Source organism: Carcharodon carcharias, chromosome 22 (assembly GCF_017639515.1).
Source record: "Carcharodon carcharias isolate sCarCar2 chromosome 22, sCarCar2.pri, whole genome shotgun sequence".
NCBI classification, from domain to species: Eukaryota; Metazoa; Chordata; class Chondrichthyes; order Lamniformes; family Lamnidae; genus Carcharodon; species Carcharodon carcharias.
The window spans coordinates 62,202,322-62,220,789 of NC_054488.1; the positions used below are offsets into that span (position 1 = coordinate 62,202,322).

General features: G+C 42.5%; 1 protein-coding gene across 2 annotated transcripts in view; it reads left to right on the forward strand.

The window, feature by feature from the left end:
• LOC121293722 (C-Jun-amino-terminal kinase-interacting protein 4-like) overlaps positions 1 to 18,468 on the forward strand; it is a 240,007-nt gene that overhangs the window by 184,175 nt on the left and 37,364 nt on the right. For both annotated transcript variants that reach the window (XM_041216938.1, XM_041216939.1), the window contains exons 9-14: positions 7,953 to 8,010; positions 9,953 to 10,105; positions 10,403 to 10,457; positions 10,949 to 11,079; positions 11,189 to 11,245; positions 18,217 to 18,393. In XM_041216938.1, coding sequence (XP_041072872.1) covers positions 7,953 to 8,010; positions 9,953 to 10,105; positions 10,403 to 10,457; positions 10,949 to 11,079; positions 11,189 to 11,245; positions 18,217 to 18,393 — 631 coding nt within the window. The remainder of the gene's footprint in view (positions 1 to 7,952; positions 8,011 to 9,952; positions 10,106 to 10,402; positions 10,458 to 10,948; positions 11,080 to 11,188; positions 11,246 to 18,216; positions 18,394 to 18,468) is intronic.

An 18,468-nucleotide genomic window follows, 5' to 3' on the forward strand; every position in this document is an offset into this window, starting at 1 on the left:
GTTCCTTCTCTCTGTCTGTTCCTTCTCTCAGTCTGTTCCTTCTCTCTGTCTGTTCCTTCTCTCTGTCTGTTCCTTCTCTCTGTCTGTTCCTTCTCTCTGTCTGTTCCTTCTCTCTGTCTGTTCCTTCTCTCTGTCTGTTCCTTCTCTCTGTCTCTTCCTTCTCTCTGTCTCTTCCTTCTCTCTGTCTCTTCCTTCTCTCTGTCTCTTCCTTCTCTCTGTCTCTTCCTTCTCTCTGTCTCTTCCTTCTCTCTGTCTCTTCCTTCTCTCTGTCTCTTCCTTCTCTCTGTCTCTTCCTTCTCTCTGTCTCTTCCTTCTCTCTGTCTCTTCCTTCTCTCTGTCTCTTCCTTCTCTCTGTCTCTTCCTTCTCTCTGTCTCTTCCTTCTCTCTGTCTCTTCCTTCTCTCTGTCTCTTCCTTCTCTCTGTCTCTTCCTTCTCTCTGTCTCTTCCTTCTCTCTGTCTCTTCCTTCTCTCTGTCTCTTCCTTCTCTCTGTCTCTTCCTTCTCTCTGTCTCTTCCTTCTCTCTGTCTCTTCCTTCTCTCTGTCTCTTCCTTCTCTCTGTCTCTTCCTTCTCGCTCGCTCTCTGTCTCTTCCTTCTCGCTCGCTCTCTGTCTCTTCCTTCTCGCTCGCTCTCTGTCTCTTCCTTCTCGCTCGCTCTCTGTCTCTTCCTTCTCGCTCGCTCTCTGTCTCTTCCTTCTCGCTCGCTCTCTCTCTCTTCCTTCTCGCTCGCTCTCTCTCTCTTCCTTCTCGCTCGCTCTCTCTCTCTTCCTTCTCGCTCGCTCTCTCTCTCTTCCTTCTCGCTCGCTCTCTCTCTCTTCCTTCTCGCTCGCTCTCTCTCTCTTCCTTCTCGCTCGCTCTCTCTCTCTTCCTTCTCGCTCGCTCTCTCTCTCTTCCTTCTCGCTCGCTCTCTCTCTCTTCCTTCTCGCTCGCTCTCTCTCTCTTCCTTCTCGCTCGCTCTCTCTCTCTTCCTTCTCGCTCGCTCTCTCTCTCTTCCTTCTCGCTCGCTCTCTCTCTCTTCCTTCTCGCTCGCTCTCTCTCTCTTCCTTCTCGCTCGCTCTCTCTCTCTTCCTTCTCGCTCGCTCTCTCTCTCTCTCTCTGTTCCTTCTCGCTCGCTCTCTCTCTCTCTCTCTGTTCCTTCTCGCTCGCTCTCTCTCTCTCTCTGTTCCTTCTCGCTCGCTCTCTCTCTCTCTCTGTTCCTTCTCGCTCGCTCTCTCTCTCTCTCTGTTCCTTCTCGCTCGCTCTCTCTCTCTCTGTTCCTTCTCTCCCTCTCTCTCTCTTTCTCTCTCTACCTCCTACTCATACGAGACTACTTTGGTTGGTAGTCAAAGTCCTGGCCTTCTTGCGAGATACGTAGATTTAAAACTGTATTTGCCTCCACCCAGCCACCGCGTCCTGTTTTTCCTCCTTTTCCGCTCCAACTGTTTAAGCTTTATTGGTATCCTGCGCTATGGACCATGTCTTTTTGCCTCGGCTTTTGAACAATATTTCCTCAGGGGCCGTAATATATAAAAGCTGTGTGGGGAGAGAAAAGAAATTGTATGAATGGGGATTAAAGTTTAAGAACAAAAGCTGCTTTCCAGTCTTGTTCAATATTCCCTAAGTCCAGTAAGGAGTGCTGCAATATAGCTCTGGAATGTTGAGATGGATTTGTGTCTGTAAGTCAGATGTATCAATATAGTAATACAGTGAATCTCTGATCCTGCTTTATCTTGAGAAATGTTCATCATCCTTTGTTCTTGTCTTTCACTTTACCCAAAATGGCTTTGAGTTTATCTTAATTATCACATGTCCCCAGAAAGGAACTTTTATATCCTTTAATCCAGAATTCCCGCAGTCTTGCCAATAGGTTTGTTCTAACTGGTTGTCTATCACTTACTAATCTCCGTGGCTTTGTTCAGGTAGTTTGGCAAAGCCGGCCATGTGCTTACAGCATGTGGATCCTGCTGTGTGAGAGTGTGTGTGAGAGTGTGTGTGTGTGAGTTTAAGAACTCTGTGCTTACAATGCACATGGGCACAGAGGGGTTTGGTGTTTTGCAATGCTTGCTTGTGAAACCCATTTCTGTTCTGTCCTTTGCATGTTCCTCATTGCATTATTTAACTGATGTTATTTGTGCAAGCCAACCTCGTAAATACCATGTTATTTTCATACATTTGTGTGCATGCATTATAGCAGCAGACCCAAAATAAGCCTGTTTCTCCCCTCTCACACTATTGTATTATGCAGGTGACACAGGAGAGTACAGCTTTAAGTGCATTACATGTAGTTAATGATAGAAATAGCTTTTGTGTTCAAGCTAATTGGCGTTTTTCTTCTCATGCTTCCTTTCTCTTGGGCTGCTGACCCAGGGGAGTTTTCTGGTGTGTATACTTTCACATACTGTATACTGTGCTTTCCATTGACATTTTCTGTCTGTGTAATTTTGTACTGTTTCTGCCATTTTTCTGTCACTGTGACTTGCTGCTTTTATTATAAAGTTGGGAATGTTTTTCACCTGTTGCTATAAAAAACGGTTTGGGGATTCCAAAGAATGGAGCATCTGAGTATTGGTGCTTGAATATGATGATCCAAAGGTTATGGGAGGCTCTGGAAGCAGTGCAATAGGGGAAACTCAGGCCCTTCCAGAAAATGAATAATTTGGATGGTGTGTCTTGGGGCTTGTCTTGTCTACAACAAATCACTGTTCTTATGTTATCATGAGGTCAGTATCTTGGAATTTCCTACCTCCCATAATTGAAGGAGCACAAGGTTAAGATCCACCAACTCCTTTTCAAAACATTTAGGTCTGGGCAATAAGTACATCTTCACCAGCTTAACACAAACTAAAGAAATGTAGTGATGGCCTAGTCAGGAACACAACTGCCCTCACTGTGGGAGTGGGTCTGGTGGATGTCCTTTTGGACTGGAAAATGGTGTGTGCTGTGAAATCATTGTAGTGACATTAAATGGAAAAAGAAGCCGAATCAACAGGGAATTGTGTGCTGTAATAGCATTTTCCCCCTCTCACCTCCATGTTCTGAATTGAATTTTGCTCAACTAGATAAGTGACTTCTTTCTGCCTGTCATTGTCTTATATGGAGTACATTGTGTTGTAGGCAAGAGTCCACAGCGATATCAATCTTAATTCAGCACAAAATTATGTTGCGCACTACATTTGGCAGTCTTGCGCCCACAGGAAGAGCATGTGTGAGGAATGGAAATTCCCAGTGTGCTGTTGGGACTCCTTTATTTGCTTGTTGGTGGCATATTAGAGATTTACTTTTCACCTAGCAGTACTGTTTAAGACCTGAGAGTGCGTAATGGGTGAAATGTACGATTGCTTCATTTTCCAGAGGTGACATAATTCATCTTAGTTACAAAAATAAAAAAGTACATGTTGCATGAAAACATTAAATTTGAAGTTTTTGGAGGGTTAAGTTGTAGAACAGTGGAATGCAGCTATAACTGGAACCTTCCATTTATGCCTGAATCTGTTTACTTGAATAGTGTGTGTTTACTAAAGCACATCTACAAGTTGAGGTTCTGGAAAAGGTTAATAGATTGGTCAGCACCCGAAAGAAACAAGCTAATGTTTCTGGTGAGACTCTTTGCAAGAACTGTACTCAGTCTGCTGTGCATCTCCACTGTGTTCGGTTTAATTTTCTTTTTCTTTTTATTGGAACCATAAATAGATTACTATGACAACTGATTTTTATGGTTGTAAAGCCATTTCTTCCTTTCATCTGTAATACTGCGAGTTATGTCCTTCAGGCACTGAGATATATATCCTCTGGTTTATATCCATATTAAGGACCTTATCAAATGTGGTGATCATTTATAAATGACCATTTATCATATTCCTTTTACAAGCTGTTCTGATTGTTGTGTGAAACTGGATTGGATGCACTGAGTGCGTTTATGTTACAGCCACGTGATTCCTAGCCAAGCTTTGCAACATTCGTGCTGGATTTTCCATGGTGCTTCATAACTTGCTTATGGTGGGCTTTGCTTTCATGCTGCATCTTATGAAAATTCTTCCTTTCTTTCTGCTTCACTTGGAATGCATGGGCCCTCAGATCATAGTATCTTTGGTAAGACTCCATCCACTCAGGGGCTTTCTTTCTTTAAAATAGCTGTCAGTATCCAGGTAAGAATTAATTGTATAAGGGAGTTGAGGTAACATGGAAAATGCGAGCAGAGGGTATTTTCTTATCCTCCTCCTTCCTGTCATTACAGTATGTTTTTCTTCTTAGAAGGAGACCTTTACTCTAAAATATCCAAATGTGGATTCAATTGTAACTTTGAGCCCAGTTTATGCTTCAATCCTGAGTAGGTGGAATTAGACACAAATACACTCAGTTTGTGACCACATTAACTCTGTACCATTTTCCCTGTGTTTGTAGGGGGAGGAGGGGGGAATGGCATTGCTGTTGTAACCATTGCATCAATTGTGGATTGGCAGAATGTTTGTAGTTACTTTCTCTTATTCCTCCCCAACTCCCATGCCATTCAGTAAGGCCTCATTCCTTTTTTTTATCAAGTTTGTTAATTATTTCCCCCCTTCAAGCATGCTGTCGTTGCACAAAACCCCTTCTACTTAGTTGTTGCCAGGTTTCTGCCTCTCTCTCCAAAGTTGTAACCTTCGAATGTGAAATTAATTCTGTTTTAGGTGAGTTTCGTGTGCATATCTGAGTATGGTGGTGGTGCAGTGTCTATAGTACTAGACCAGCAATCTGGGGATCATGAGTTGAAGCCTCACCGTGACAAGTTGTGAAATTGGATTCAATAAATCTGATCATTTGTGGCTGTGAAAGCCACAATATTCTTGTGGGAAGGTGACCTTCCAGCCCTGCCTGGTCCAGTCCATGCCTAACAAGTCCCCACTGCCTGTTAACTTGTAATGCCCACTGAAGTGGCCAAGCAAGCCACTCAGTTGTACAAAACTTTAGGGATGGGCAATGGATGTAGCCTTGCCTGTGTCACCAAAGGTAGATGAAAGAAACCTCCTGGAACCATTTTGTGATTGGCCAGTAACAAGTGCTTGTAATGTTTCCCTACCATTTAACCTGAAATTCAGGTTGATTACAGCTCACCCAAATGCTATTCAGCTTCTGTGTCATAGGTAAACCATCCCTGCTCATCTTTCTCAACCTGCATGTAGCCTTTGACATGGATAACCACACCGCCTTTCTCTAATGCCTCTCCACTGTCTTCCAGCTAGGATAATGCATGTTTCAGGTTCCATTCTTATCTATCTAATCATATCCAGAGAAACACCTACAATGTCTTCCCTTCTCACTGCTGCACTGTTCCTCTCTTCTCCCTTAGGATGCATCATTGGTTCCCTCCATTTTCACACCTACATGCTGCCCCTCGGCGACATCGTCCAAAAATAGTGTTTCAACTTCCACATGTACACTGATGGCTCCTAACTCCACCTCACCACCACATCTCTCGACCCCTCCACTGTCTATAAATTGTCCAACTGCTTGTCCAATGTTCAGTACTGGATGAGCAGAAATTTACTGCAATTAAATATTGGGAAGACTCCTGACATTGGCTCCATACCCGCTAGCTGCAGCCTTTATCCCTTTCCCTGGCAGCTATTTGAGGCTGAACCAGACTGTTTGCAACCTTGGTGTCCTATTTGACCCCAAAATGAACTTCCAATCACATATCTGTGCCACCACTAAGATTGCCTGCTTCTACCTCTGTAACACCACCTGAATCTGCTCCTTCCCTCAGCTCACCTGCTGAACCACACATCCATGCTTTTGTTACCTCTAGACTTGACTACCCCAACACATCTGGCCAGCCTTTTACGTTCTACCCTCTAAATTTGAGGTCATCCTAACTCTGCTGCCATTGTTATAAGCTGCATAAAGCCACCTTTGCCTATCACCCCGTACTCAATAATCTACACTGGCTTCAGGTTAAGTAATGCCTCGCTTTTAAAATTCTCATCCTTGTTTATAAATCCCGCTATGAACTCTCTTTTGTCTTATCTCTGTAATCACCTCCAATCCACAATCCTCCAAAATATCTGCAACCATCTAACTCGCCTCTTGAGCATCCACAATTTTAATCGTTATGCCATTGCCAGCCATGCCTTTAGCTGCATGTGCTCTAAACTCTGAAATTCCCTCCCTGCTCTCTACTTCTCTCCCCTCTTTTAAGACCTTTCTTAAAATCTACCTCTTTGACCGAACTTTTGGTCATTGCCCTAGTTTGTCTTCATTTGGCTTGGTGCCTAGTTTTGCTTTATAATCCTGTGAAGCGCCTTGGAATGTTTTATTACGTTAAAGGCACTTCTTAAATTCAATTTGTTGTACTATAGTCAGGTTAGAGACTTCCCATTGGACACTGGCTAATGAATCTGCAATCTAGGGTGGTGGGCATGCTGTTGGATGACAATCTTCTTTATAAGATCACAAGAAATAGGAGCAGGACTAGGGAATTTGCCTTTCAAGCCTGCTCCCCCATTTAGTAAGATCATGGGTGATTGATTATGGCTTTACCTCCGTTTTCTTGCCTGTTACCCATAGCTGTCAACTCCTTTACCAGCCAAATATTGAATATCTTCAGTGACTCAGCCTCCACTGCTTTCTGAGGAAGAGACTTTCAAAGTCTAACAACCCTCTGAGAAAAGAAATTCCCTCTCGCCTTCCGTGGGATCCCCCTTTTTAAAAAGGGACAAAAGACCTTGTACTGTGGGTAACACTAATAGGAACTATAATGCAGTTAAAAACAAAAAACTGGAAATCCAAAACAAAAACAGAATTACCTGGAAAAACTCAGCAGGTCTGGCAGCATCGGCGGAGAAGAACAAAGTTGACGTTTCGAGTCCTCATGACCATGTTGAAGGTTCATGAGGACACGAAACGTCAACTTTGTTCTTCTCCGCTGATGCTGCCAGACCTGCTGAGTTTTTCCAGGTAATTCTGTTTTTGTTTATAATGCAGTTAAAACTTGTTCACAAGTCAAGTTGCACTTACTCGAGTTCTTGGTCCTCTGGCTTCCTGTGAATAAAAGCTGGTGATGGTGATGGTAAAATGTAATCTAGTTATTAGCAATGGGAAAGTATAAGGTTTGTGTCTGCCACTGAGTTCTGATCTTGACAGTGACCAGGGCAGGAGCTGAGGTGATGATGAAAGGTCCCCATTGTTAAGTGCTCAGTTCTCTGCTTCAGTAGGACAGACTTGTGCTTGTGACCATGCCCAGCCACAGAAACATGGTCAATGTACGGTGCAGTGCAGTTTTAAGTTGCAGCAAACCTCATATTGATCTCAAAATTAAAATGCTGTATCTTGGGAATCTCTTCTGTATTGAAACTCCTTCCTCATGGAAGGGAGGGTTGTAGTTTGCAGAGGAGAATTTTTAAAAAGAAGGAACTATTCAGGAAGTGGAAAGTGAAACCTCTCTGTATTGGCTGGTGGGTTTATAATTTAGATGATTTGAGCCTAATGTGAAACCACCACCTGTTCCAAGGCTGGTCTTTTCCAGCCGCACCATGAGGCAATTGCGCCAACAAAGACTTGTGAACTGACCACATCTCATCAACTCAGGGTGGACTACATTTAACTAATTCTTCTCCTTCCATCTGTTGCTTCTTTGTCTTGTCCCTTGCTTCACGTGCTACCTGCTATAACTTCCATTACAGATTTTGCTAATCTCCCATTGTTCACTCATTCTAATATGGACAACCCATCTGTAACAGTAGCCTTGGCCTTTTTGACTGGTATGGTTGAATCTTGGTCTTTAGGCGATATTGCTTTTTGAATTCTATATATTTTTTTCTTGAACAGCTAGCTTTTATTGTATGTAAATAATCGGGCTTTTTATGATATTAGTAGCAACATTCAATATTGAGATGGTGCTCTCCTGATGAACTTGATAAGACAGTAATTTATGATAGGCTGTGCTGATGCTGGCTTTGCAGCCTGGAGATTATAACTTTCTACGTTTAATTTATTACCAGGTATGGGTCGTGAAGTTGAAAATCTTATTCAGGAAAACACACAGCTGCTGGAGACCAAGTAAGTCTCGGTTGAATGTTACTGAATCCTGTTTCAGGTGAACTTGTCTATTGCAGCTGTCTCCTGGAAAGTAATTGTTCAGATTTTAGAAGTGGTCTGCATTGCATTGTTCTGTACAGGTGTTTATGACTTAAAGAGAATTTATATTTTTGTGGTATTTGTCAATTTTTCAATTCTTCGAATTTTCTAAGAACACAGATGTCTGTGTCCACGAGTTGTATGTGTGCAAAAGATTGAAGCACACTTAAAAATAAGAGTAGCGCTGTCCTGACAGTTCAATCAATTTATTCTATGAATAGCTGAAACATGCAGATCAGGAAATATTGGGATCCATCCCTGGTGTGTGCTGGGTTAGCTAACGTCTGCTACTTTGCTATTAAAGATACAACAATTGGTCTCTGCACCCACCATCAAAAGTTCAGACATTAATAATGGCAGTTTTGGCGAGGTAACGACGGACAATTGATATATACATGTCTGTATCCCAATAACAAGTTCAAGAAGGAGCTCGGGTAAAGGATGGGAAAAAACAAGATCAAGAATCAAGTCTTTGGCAAAAGTAACCAAGAGCTTAAGTTCACGAGTAATTTAAGATTGTTGCCTTTCTCAGCTGCTCCAAAGAAACAGCTTTTTAATTATCAAAAAAAACTAAACAGATACCAGTATCTAAAGATTATTATCCTAACCTGGCAGCCAATTGTTAGTCATTTCTCATTACATTCAGAATTGGTCCAGGCAAATGAATCATGAGTCCTACCAGGTAAGTTGGTACACGTCCATGGGAATGCCCTCGATAACATGTACCTGTGAACTAGATCCCCTTTCTGTTGCAGTAGACATGCAGGTGCATTGGATACATACAATAGAATCTATTAAATTGGGAAGTCAGCAGTGAGATTGAGAAGTTTCTTTGCTGTACTCCTTTACCAATGTTGGAAGATGTTTCATGACAGCAGAGTTCTGCTTAGGCCCTGTTGGTCCCAACAAAGAGAGGAATAGTAGCTCATATGAGTATTGAATTGTAGTTCATGTCTATCCTCTCAGTTTGCCAAAGAAAGAGTTGTGTGTGTGTGTGTTTGTTGTGATGCTTTGAACTATAACCAATTCTATGAAAAGGAAAAAGAAAATATTATGAACAGTGGTTTACAAACAACCATAATATTAATTTATGTTGGACAACACATAAAGGATTCTCGAGATACTGTGCTAACAGTGCAGCAAATTCATTAACTGTTGGGAACCCCTCACAGTCCCCAGTTTGAAAGATTATTACATAAAGAATCTCATAGTGTGTTTAACAATGTAAGCGTATTTCCTGAATCCTGGGAGCACCGTAAATATAGATTAATTTTAGCAGCTTTGGGAAGGGATCTGTTTTAATAAAACTCTCTGTATCTGTACAGGGATTTTATTAAACTATTTATAGCATGCAAAGACCTGAAATGAATCGGAATCCAGTCAGAAATTAAACTGATTCCACCAAATAGAATCGGAGCTTGAGGAACTCCACGATAATAAAAACAAAAGCAATGCTTGGTGGACCACTTTTTTTGCTTCTGGGCTTTAACCATTTTCTTTCTTGGTGTGAGGCATGGAAATCTAGGAGGGTGGGAGAAAATGATAATTCAAGCTGGCTATTGAAAGATGCCTGATGGTTTTGGCAATCTCCTCTTCCTGATATGTTTCCTTTCTTGTGAGTGTCCGTGACATTTGGATCTTTCCAAGTGGGGAATTGTGACACTGTCTCCGCTGAATTCTGGTTCCTTTTAATGTACAATAGGCTTCAGATTTCTCTTCTCTGGGGATGGGGAAGGCATAATGCTTTCTCACTCCCAGCCACTAATATTCAAGGGTCAACACTTATGGTTCTTCCTCTTTATCCTTAATATTAATAACTCTATACTTATTCATGTTACTGTTACTTGTTCCTCCTTCTGTTTAGAAACGCCCTGAATGTGGTGAAGAATGACCTGATAGCACAGGTCGATGAGCTGACTTGTGAAAAGGATGTGCTGCAGGGAGAACTGGAGTCAGTCAGACAAGCCAAGATGAAGCTGGAGGAGAAGAATAGAGACTTGGAGGAAGAGCTGAGGAAGTGAGAATTGAATTATTATTTCCACCACCCTCATTACTTTCGTACAGAAGAATACAGCTATGCTGATGTTTGTGACTTTTTGTGACATTACTTCAGAAATTACTGGCAGAGTACAAATTGTTATTACTGGACCGTGTACTATGCATTTTCCCAGACATTTTAACAAACTCAGAAAATTTCCATGAGAATTTGCTTTATTATTTGTCTGATGCATTTATATTTTGCAATGTGCTAGAGGAACCAGTGAACTAATGACCTTCTGATCTGTTTAATTATAATCGCAATATTTTCTTTCAGAGTACGGTTAGAGGCTGAAGAAGCGAGAAGCAGAGCTAAGGAGGATTCTGACGAGGTACAGAGTGTTATCTCTCTCTTCACCACTCCTAAAATTTTGTGTATTTTCCATTTTTCAAGTTCCCTTCCCCCGATCTACAAACTAGTTTCGAGCCAACAGGCAAGCAACCAGCTGCCATTTCTTGATTGACACTTCTCATCAAACTGAGGCTTGGCCCAGGTCATCTTGTCCCGAAATAGCCTTTTCCCAATTTTTCCCATTCCCTCTTTCTGTTGAGAGTTGCACTGAACAAAATTCTTTCCACATTAGTTCCATAATAGTTATACTTTGCATGTACCCTAGAAAGGGTAGTGTACTTGGGAGGTTCACCTGCAACATTGGGAGCTGGAACAGTGAATTTGGAATCCTCCTTGACAAATGGGGAAATTTGTATTCTGTGCCATTCTTCAGGGTAGAAATATTTGTGCCTGAGAAAACAGCACTGAACTGCCGAAAAGCAATTTGCCATGTCTTACACTTTTTTTTTTGTCTTTTTTTAAAAAAAAAAGAGTGATGTTCCTACTGCTCAGAGAAAGCGCTTTACTCGTGTGGAGATGGCCCGTGTTCTCATGGAGCGTAATCAGTATAAGGAGCGGCTGATGGAGCTGCAGGAAGCTGTGCGATGGACAGAGATGATCCGGTATGAGCTCTCCAACTGGAAAAGTTATCTCCAATTTTCTTTTTGTTTCTTCCTAACCTGTTTCGGCCAGAATTTAAAAACTGTTTGTTTATGTATCTTCTGTGCTTAGTGCCTCAAGAGAAAACCCATCCATACAGGAGAAAAAAAAATCTACCATCTGGCAGTTGTAAGTACCCATCCTGAATTCTAACTGTATTAGTCACATAACTGGTGTTTGCATGAATTGTCAAATCTGAACAAGAGAGAAAAGAAATGCAAACAGGAGAGGTTAAATCTATAATAATCCAGAATGTGAAATGGACAGACTCTCCCAACTTGTGTTCTGTAGACATTGTTTCCTGTTGTGTGCAAGTTTGCCTGCTGAAGCTTGCTTATGTGCACTCTGTTCAGTTGGAGCACGTTTACATGGATGGGCAAATGCCACTGGTGACATTTGTTCCCATGCCACATTTTCTAACTTGAAGTGGGAATTATGTAATGCACACAAGATCAGAACTCTGCTATGTAATCTTGCACAGCAGACTTGGTCTACTTTCTTTTCCCAAGACAAAACGCTTCAGCATAAATTTCCTTCATTTCACTTAAAAGGGGGCTCCATGTTTCCTGCATATATCACAATATAAGCTGACTTCACTTTAAAATCTGCTAATTATTAGGGCTAAATTTGATTTTTACGTGAGCAAGTGTAGCATTAAAGAAGTAACTGTTTTCACATATTGGCCTATATCAGATTCCTAATGCACCATTACAGTCACTCAGCAGGGTTAGACCTTGACTCATTTCTGAACTTACTGTGGTACATGACCTGGCTAGGGTAAGAGTGACCTTATCAGAGCAATACCTACCCTCCATGATGACCAAGATTTAGCTGTGTTTTTAATGCTTTGAGTTTGGCTAGATCAGCACACCAGAGTCACTAGCCAATTAAGGCCAATTATCAGAAGTTTACTGGAATTTTCCAATTTGTGTGGCATCAGAAAGAGGCCAGCTGCCTGGCAAGAGCTCCCTGCACTCCAGACCAAGCTTTGAGGCTCCCCCCCACCTACCTACCTAGTTAAATTTAAAAGTTGCTGACTGAGTGCCTCAAGATGAAAGCACCTTCTCTCTCTTATCTGGATGCTGCTCCTCCCGAGCCTCAACTGGCCTTCCAGGTACAAGAGACTGCCTGCTTTCCTTAATTGAAAGGTAAGCATGCCCACTGGCCCAAATTGGCCAGTTCAGGAAAAATCACTACCGGGTGACTGTTCCCTACACAGGGCAGGGTCAGGACCCCCATCTGACCCCAATGGGGTCCCAACCCAAAATCCAATATCCTACGCTTTGTCCCTAATGTTTAAATGCAGGGTTAACTGATATTTGTGCAACCATGGCTGCATCGAACTGTGACTTGCCTATTGGTCCTCAGTACAATTTTCCAGTCCTTGTGTCCGTCCATAAACCACCAGGGTCAAGTTAACAAGTAATTTGTTGCAACATTTGCTCCTTACTATTCCCCATTCCCCTGAATGATGTCCAATAACCAATGAACCATGTGGGGAAAATTGATTTTGTTCCCAGCTAACCAGATATTGTTCCAGTGGATGAAATGATTTGTGACACCACAAAAATTGCCACAGGCAACAGACACATTTGGTGGTTGAAATGGTGCTTCCATAGACACCCATGATCTCTCTGCTCCCATCTTAAAATGTCTAATATCCTGCTCAATGATTGGAAGACATTTTTGCCACCTTATCAAGTGTTTGGATCTTCAACTGACATTTCTGCTTTGCTATTTTAATGCAATTACACTGTCAGTGTGCATGAGTTTCAGTGCCATTTTAATGCAATCACTGTGTCAGAAAAAAAGTGTAATTTACTATTGAATTATTAATGACTTATTTTCATTTTTTTCATGTTCCCTGTTGGTATTCACCTGCAGACTGTGGGTATTTTTTGCTACAATTGTTGCTTTGGTTTCTTCTTTGACCCTAACTGTAACCTGCATTCAGTAGCTGTGTGTTTGATATGCTAGGGTTGTGCCAGACCACCTCTAACCCATGGGCAGCTGAGGCTGGTTTTTGTCTGGAGTGTGCTGGCTTGTTTATGGTAATAGTGCAGACTTTTTTAAAAAAAAAAGAGGTTGTATTCTGTTTTTCAAACTCATTCAGCTAATTTTTCAAAAGCATGTTTTTTTTCCAATGTGAATGTGTGTGGAAGAACCAGGTGTGCATAGGGGTAGCATTCAGAGGCTGTGCTGTCAATCACTGGAACATTGGGCCGTATTTTATATTTACCATAGAAAAGCTTAGTTCTTTCATACAGCAGCAATTAAGGAAAATTTTGCAATGGATCCTCCAATGTATAGATCTTCTATGCTAATTTGTTAAACTCAGGTAGCAGAATGGAGCAATAAACATCAGCAATAATGTCCACAGTGACTCTTCAAGTTTAACAGCTTCATCTGTTGCAGTTGTCTTTTAATCTAAAGGTTAGGCACAATTAAATGTCTGGTCTGTTGAAATCCCACCACAGCAGTGTGAGAATTCAATGAAACTTGGAAATAAAATGATTGTATCAATAAAAGTGACCATGAAGCTGTGAGATTGTAGTTTTAAAAAAAAAAGCCTAACAGATTCACTAATATAGAGAAGGAAACCTGTCACCCTGATCTTGGCCTTTGGGTGACTCCAGTCCTGCACTATCCCAATTGACTCTTAACTGACCTTGGAAGAGGCTTATAAACCACTCAGTCATATCAAACCAGTAGTGGTTTACGAAAGCAGCCACCATCACCTTATCGGGCAGCTTAAAATGGACAATAAATACTGGCCTTGCCAGCTATATCCCAATATTGAGCATTAATTTTAAATAAACTCATTCACCTCTCCAGTGGGATAAGTTTTCAATGTATTTGGGCAGCCGAGGGTGTCTGAGATGAAAGAACCAATGTTTTACTGGTTTGCAAGTCAGCTATCCCTGGCAGTTTCAGCTGGAGGCTGCCTCCCAAGCAGCATTAAATGGAATTGCAGCCACATTACTAAGCTGTTCCTGTGCACCGCCTAGTGGTCAGCTCAACAGGATCGATGGGGATCCCTGGCCTCAGGGGAAAAACCTCGACTCAATGAAACCCAGCTCAAAAAACTTGAGTGCCTTCCTTAATTCTTTGTGTTCCTTTGAGGGTAGAAAAAATACTTAAATATTAGAGTAGGTGTTTGTTAACCCAACTTAACTACGCTTTCTCTGCATACTGAGACATATTGTCAGACTTGCTGGTGAACTTTTGTCCCAGACTTTCTGATTCTTCCCTCAGCAGCCGGTGAATTTTCCTCCATTCACATTAATGGGTGGAGAATGAGCCCATCAGCGAGGAACCCAGCCACTTTGCTTTTGCAGCTTCACAAATGGTGCCAGGGATGTTCCCCAGGATGGGCAGGCATGCTTAAAGCAATAGGTTGCACGCTGAAGGTTGAGAGATGATCTGATTGGGCCTTTATATTGATAAAGGGATTCAATAGGGTAAGTAGGAAGAAACAATTTCCTCTGATGGGGAATCCAGAACAAATGGGTGTAATCTGAAAATTAAAGCTAGGCTGCTCAGGAGTAATATCCAGCTACACTTTTCCACTAGTATTGAAAGATGCAGAGCTAAGGCAGGTAAATGGAGCTAAGATACAAATCAACCCTGATCTCATTGAATGATGGAACAAATTCAAGGGGTTCAAGGGCCTACTCTTGTTCCTATGTTCACAATAACTAGAGGCCTTTCCCAAAAGTTGTGGATGCTGTGGGGTGGGAGGTGATGTCAACTGAAATTTTCACCAGAATAAATAGTTTGTTGTGCAAGAGATATGAATCAGCGGTGGATAATTGAAGTCGAGGTACTAATCAGCCATGATTCATTTGAATGCTCGCACAGGCTACTCCTGCTCCTCTTGAGCTCCTGTTCAAAATAATGGCAGTAGTTCCACAATTTCCACTTGTTCATTTTGAGGGTGCTGAATTACTTCACAGAACTTTTCCAATGGTTCAGCTGCTTTAAGCTATACAGAGCTGCCACATACACTGTCACTGGGTCAAAATTCTGGAACTCCCTTCCGAACAGCACTGTGGGTGTTCTACAACGCATGGGGCAGAATTTTGCCGTAGGCAAGCAGGGGGCGGGGCCTGCGCGCCGACATGTAAAATGACGCGGGATGACGTTGGCGGAACCCCCGACGTCATCCCACCCCATTTAAATTTTCAGGAAGGCAGGGGCTCAGCAAAATCAGCTGCAGGCCTACTGACCTGTCAGTGGCCAATTGAGGCCATTGACAGGATCATTTAAACAATTAAAGGACCTGCCTGTCCAACCTTAAGGTTGGCGGGCAGGCCAGGAGCCCCGGCAGCAACTAGATAAAACGTGAAACTTCATTCAGCGGCGGGATGAGGTTTCATGCAGGGTTTTAAAAAGTTCAATAAAATTTTACTGTAATTTATGAACATGTCCCATCTCATGTGCCATTGTCACATGAGGGGCACATGTTAAGGATTTTTATTTTCTATTTTTAATATTTTTAAAAGTATCAGTGATCTCCCTGAGGCAGCACTTTGCCTCAGGGAGATGTGCATTCCTTTGTGTGCATGTGCAAAAGAGCGCTCTCTCGCTTTTGGGGAATCCCACCCTCCCCTCCCCCCCCCCTCCGCCCGCACAGGAAACACATAGTGCTTCCGGCCAGATGTCACGCTGGGCGGGTCTTAATTGGTCCACCCCTGTAAAATGGCGGTGGGGCCCGCTTCTCTGGTGGGGATCAGCTCCCCGCCAGCTGGAGATTGGGTTGAGCCTACCCAACAGGCAGAAAATTCTGCCCATGGACTGCAGCAGTTCAAGAAGTCAGCACACTACCACCTTCTCAAGGGCAATTAAGAATGGGCAATAAATGCTGGCCTAGCCAGCAATTCCCACATCCCACAAGCAAATAAAAAGAAAGACAAGATTCCAAATAATATCCCTGGCCCAAGCTGTGTTAGCTGAAGGCAGCAGAGTTGGTGTGATTGACCTTGGTGTTCTAGAGATAGGGAGGGGAAGATCCAACTGATCGCCTCCAATTTAGCCTTCTAGCATCTCCTGGAAAATGTGTCTGTGTGAAGAAGTTGAATGAGGCTGCATCACCATTCTTCTCTCCCCTGCTGCCTAATAGCTTGCTGGCAGTCATTTACACATAGAGTTTGGACAATTGGATGAGGTACCAGATGCATCCAATACCTATGGAAGCGTATCCAGTGTTAACAATGGATGCATATTCCAGCACGGAGACACTACAGTTCAAGCTGGGGACAGAGGGGTGGAAGAATATTTTGCACCTTTGATTGTTGGCATTGAAGTTGAAATTATGCATTTCCAAGCGAAAACTTCTTGCCCCTTAAATACCTGAATCTAAAATTCAGATTTGGCTGTTTTTTTTTGTTCATTCACAGAATGTGACATCACTGGCAATGCCAGTATTTATTGCCCATCCCCAGCCACTGCCTTAAACCACTGCAGTCCATATAATGTAGGTGCACTCATAGTGCTGTTGGGGAGGGAATTCCAGGATTATGACCCAGTGACAATGAAGGAACTGCGATATAGTTCCAAGTTAGGAGGATGTGTGGCTTGGAGGGGAGCTTGCAGCTGCTGCTCTTCAGGCTGATTGACAGGTGCTTTTGAAGGAACCTTGGCAAGTTGCTTCAGCGCAGCACAAAATGAAAGCAGTATTTGGGGCCTTGGACGGTGAGGAGGGAGGAATAAAGGGGCAGGTGTTACGCCTTCTGCGATTGCATGGCAAGGTGCCATGGGAAGGGGATGAGGAATTGGGGGTGATGGAGGAGTGGACCGGGGTGCCACGGAGGGAACGGTCCCTATGGAATACTGACTGGGAGGGTGAGGGGAAGATGTATTTTGTGGCGGCATCATGCTGGAATGTGGAGACTGGTGGGGTGAAAAGTAGGGACAAAGGGGACCCTATCATGGTTCTGGGAGAGAGGGGAAGGGGTGGCATCAGAGGTGCAGGAGATAGATTGGACTGTCTCCTCTATTTTTATCCAATTTTTTAAAATTTATTTTTCTTTCCCTTTTCCCCCACTCCCCACCTCTGCCACACACATACAGGGCCATCTGTCAATTGTTTTTGTTTTGCTTTCACAGAGCGCCGATTCTTCTTCTGCTATTAATACATTCTGCTATCTTACATTTATGCCACTATCAGCACCTCCTTTAGTCTTTAACACCACCATTTGCACTCCCTTTGTCCTGTGTCCATGACATCTTTGCCAAATTTTCTCCTTAGCTCCCACCTTCTGTTTTGCTCCACCTGCTCCACCCCGCTTAAACAGTATAAAATCCATCACATTTCTACTTCTCTTTAGCTCTGAAGAAGTCATACAGACTCAAAACATTAACTCTGTTTCTCTCTGCCAGACCTGCTGAGTTTCTCCAGCATTTTCTGTTTTTATTTCAGATTTCCAGCATCCACAGTATTTTGCTTTTATCTTTCTTTTGTTCTGATAAAAGGCTTGTTTCCCTTAGCTGAGGGGTCAATTACCAGGGGGCATAGATTTGAGTTGATTGGTAGAAGGATTAGAGGGGACATGAGGAAAAGCTTTTTCACCCAGAGGGTGGTGGGTGTCTGGAATTCGCTGCCTAAGTTGGTGGTTGAGGCTGAAACACTCAACTCATTTAAACAGTACTTGGGTCTGCATCTGAAGTGCTGTAACCTGCAAGGCTATGGACCAGGTGCTGAAAAGTAGGATTAAAATGAGCAGCTAGTTTCTTTTTTCTCTTTTTGGCCAGTGCAGACACGATGGACTGAATGGTCTCTTTCTGCACCGTAACTTTTCTGTGGTTCTATCTTAGTACAAAATGATACTTTAGGGTGGATGGGGAAGGAGGGAGGAAGGGCCTGTGTATATGCAGTTTGAAAATATAAAATTAGGCCAAATGAATCCACAGAATATTGGTTCTCTCTGCATGTGAATGAAAAAATGCATACAACCAAAGCAGACTGGATTCATACGTCCTTGAAGACAGTATGTATGCACTTTTTGTAAGTGATCTTGTCAGCATGTATTGAATTTCCAAAATATTTTTGTCTGTTTCTCCCTTGTTTTGATTTTTTTTTTCCTTAATTCATCCTCCAGTTTTAGCCGTTTGTTCAGTCCATCTAGTAATACAACCAAGAAACCCATCCCACCAGTCAACGTGAAGTACAATGCACCAACCTCGCACATCACTCCTGGAGTAGTTAAGAAGAGAAGTGGCACATTATCTCAATTGCCTAGTGACAAGTCAAAAGCTTTTGATTTCCTTAATGAAGAGTAAGTGTTACCCTATTTGTAAGATATATTGTTTTGCACACCATTTCCTCCCTTTCTCTCCTGAATGTATTGACA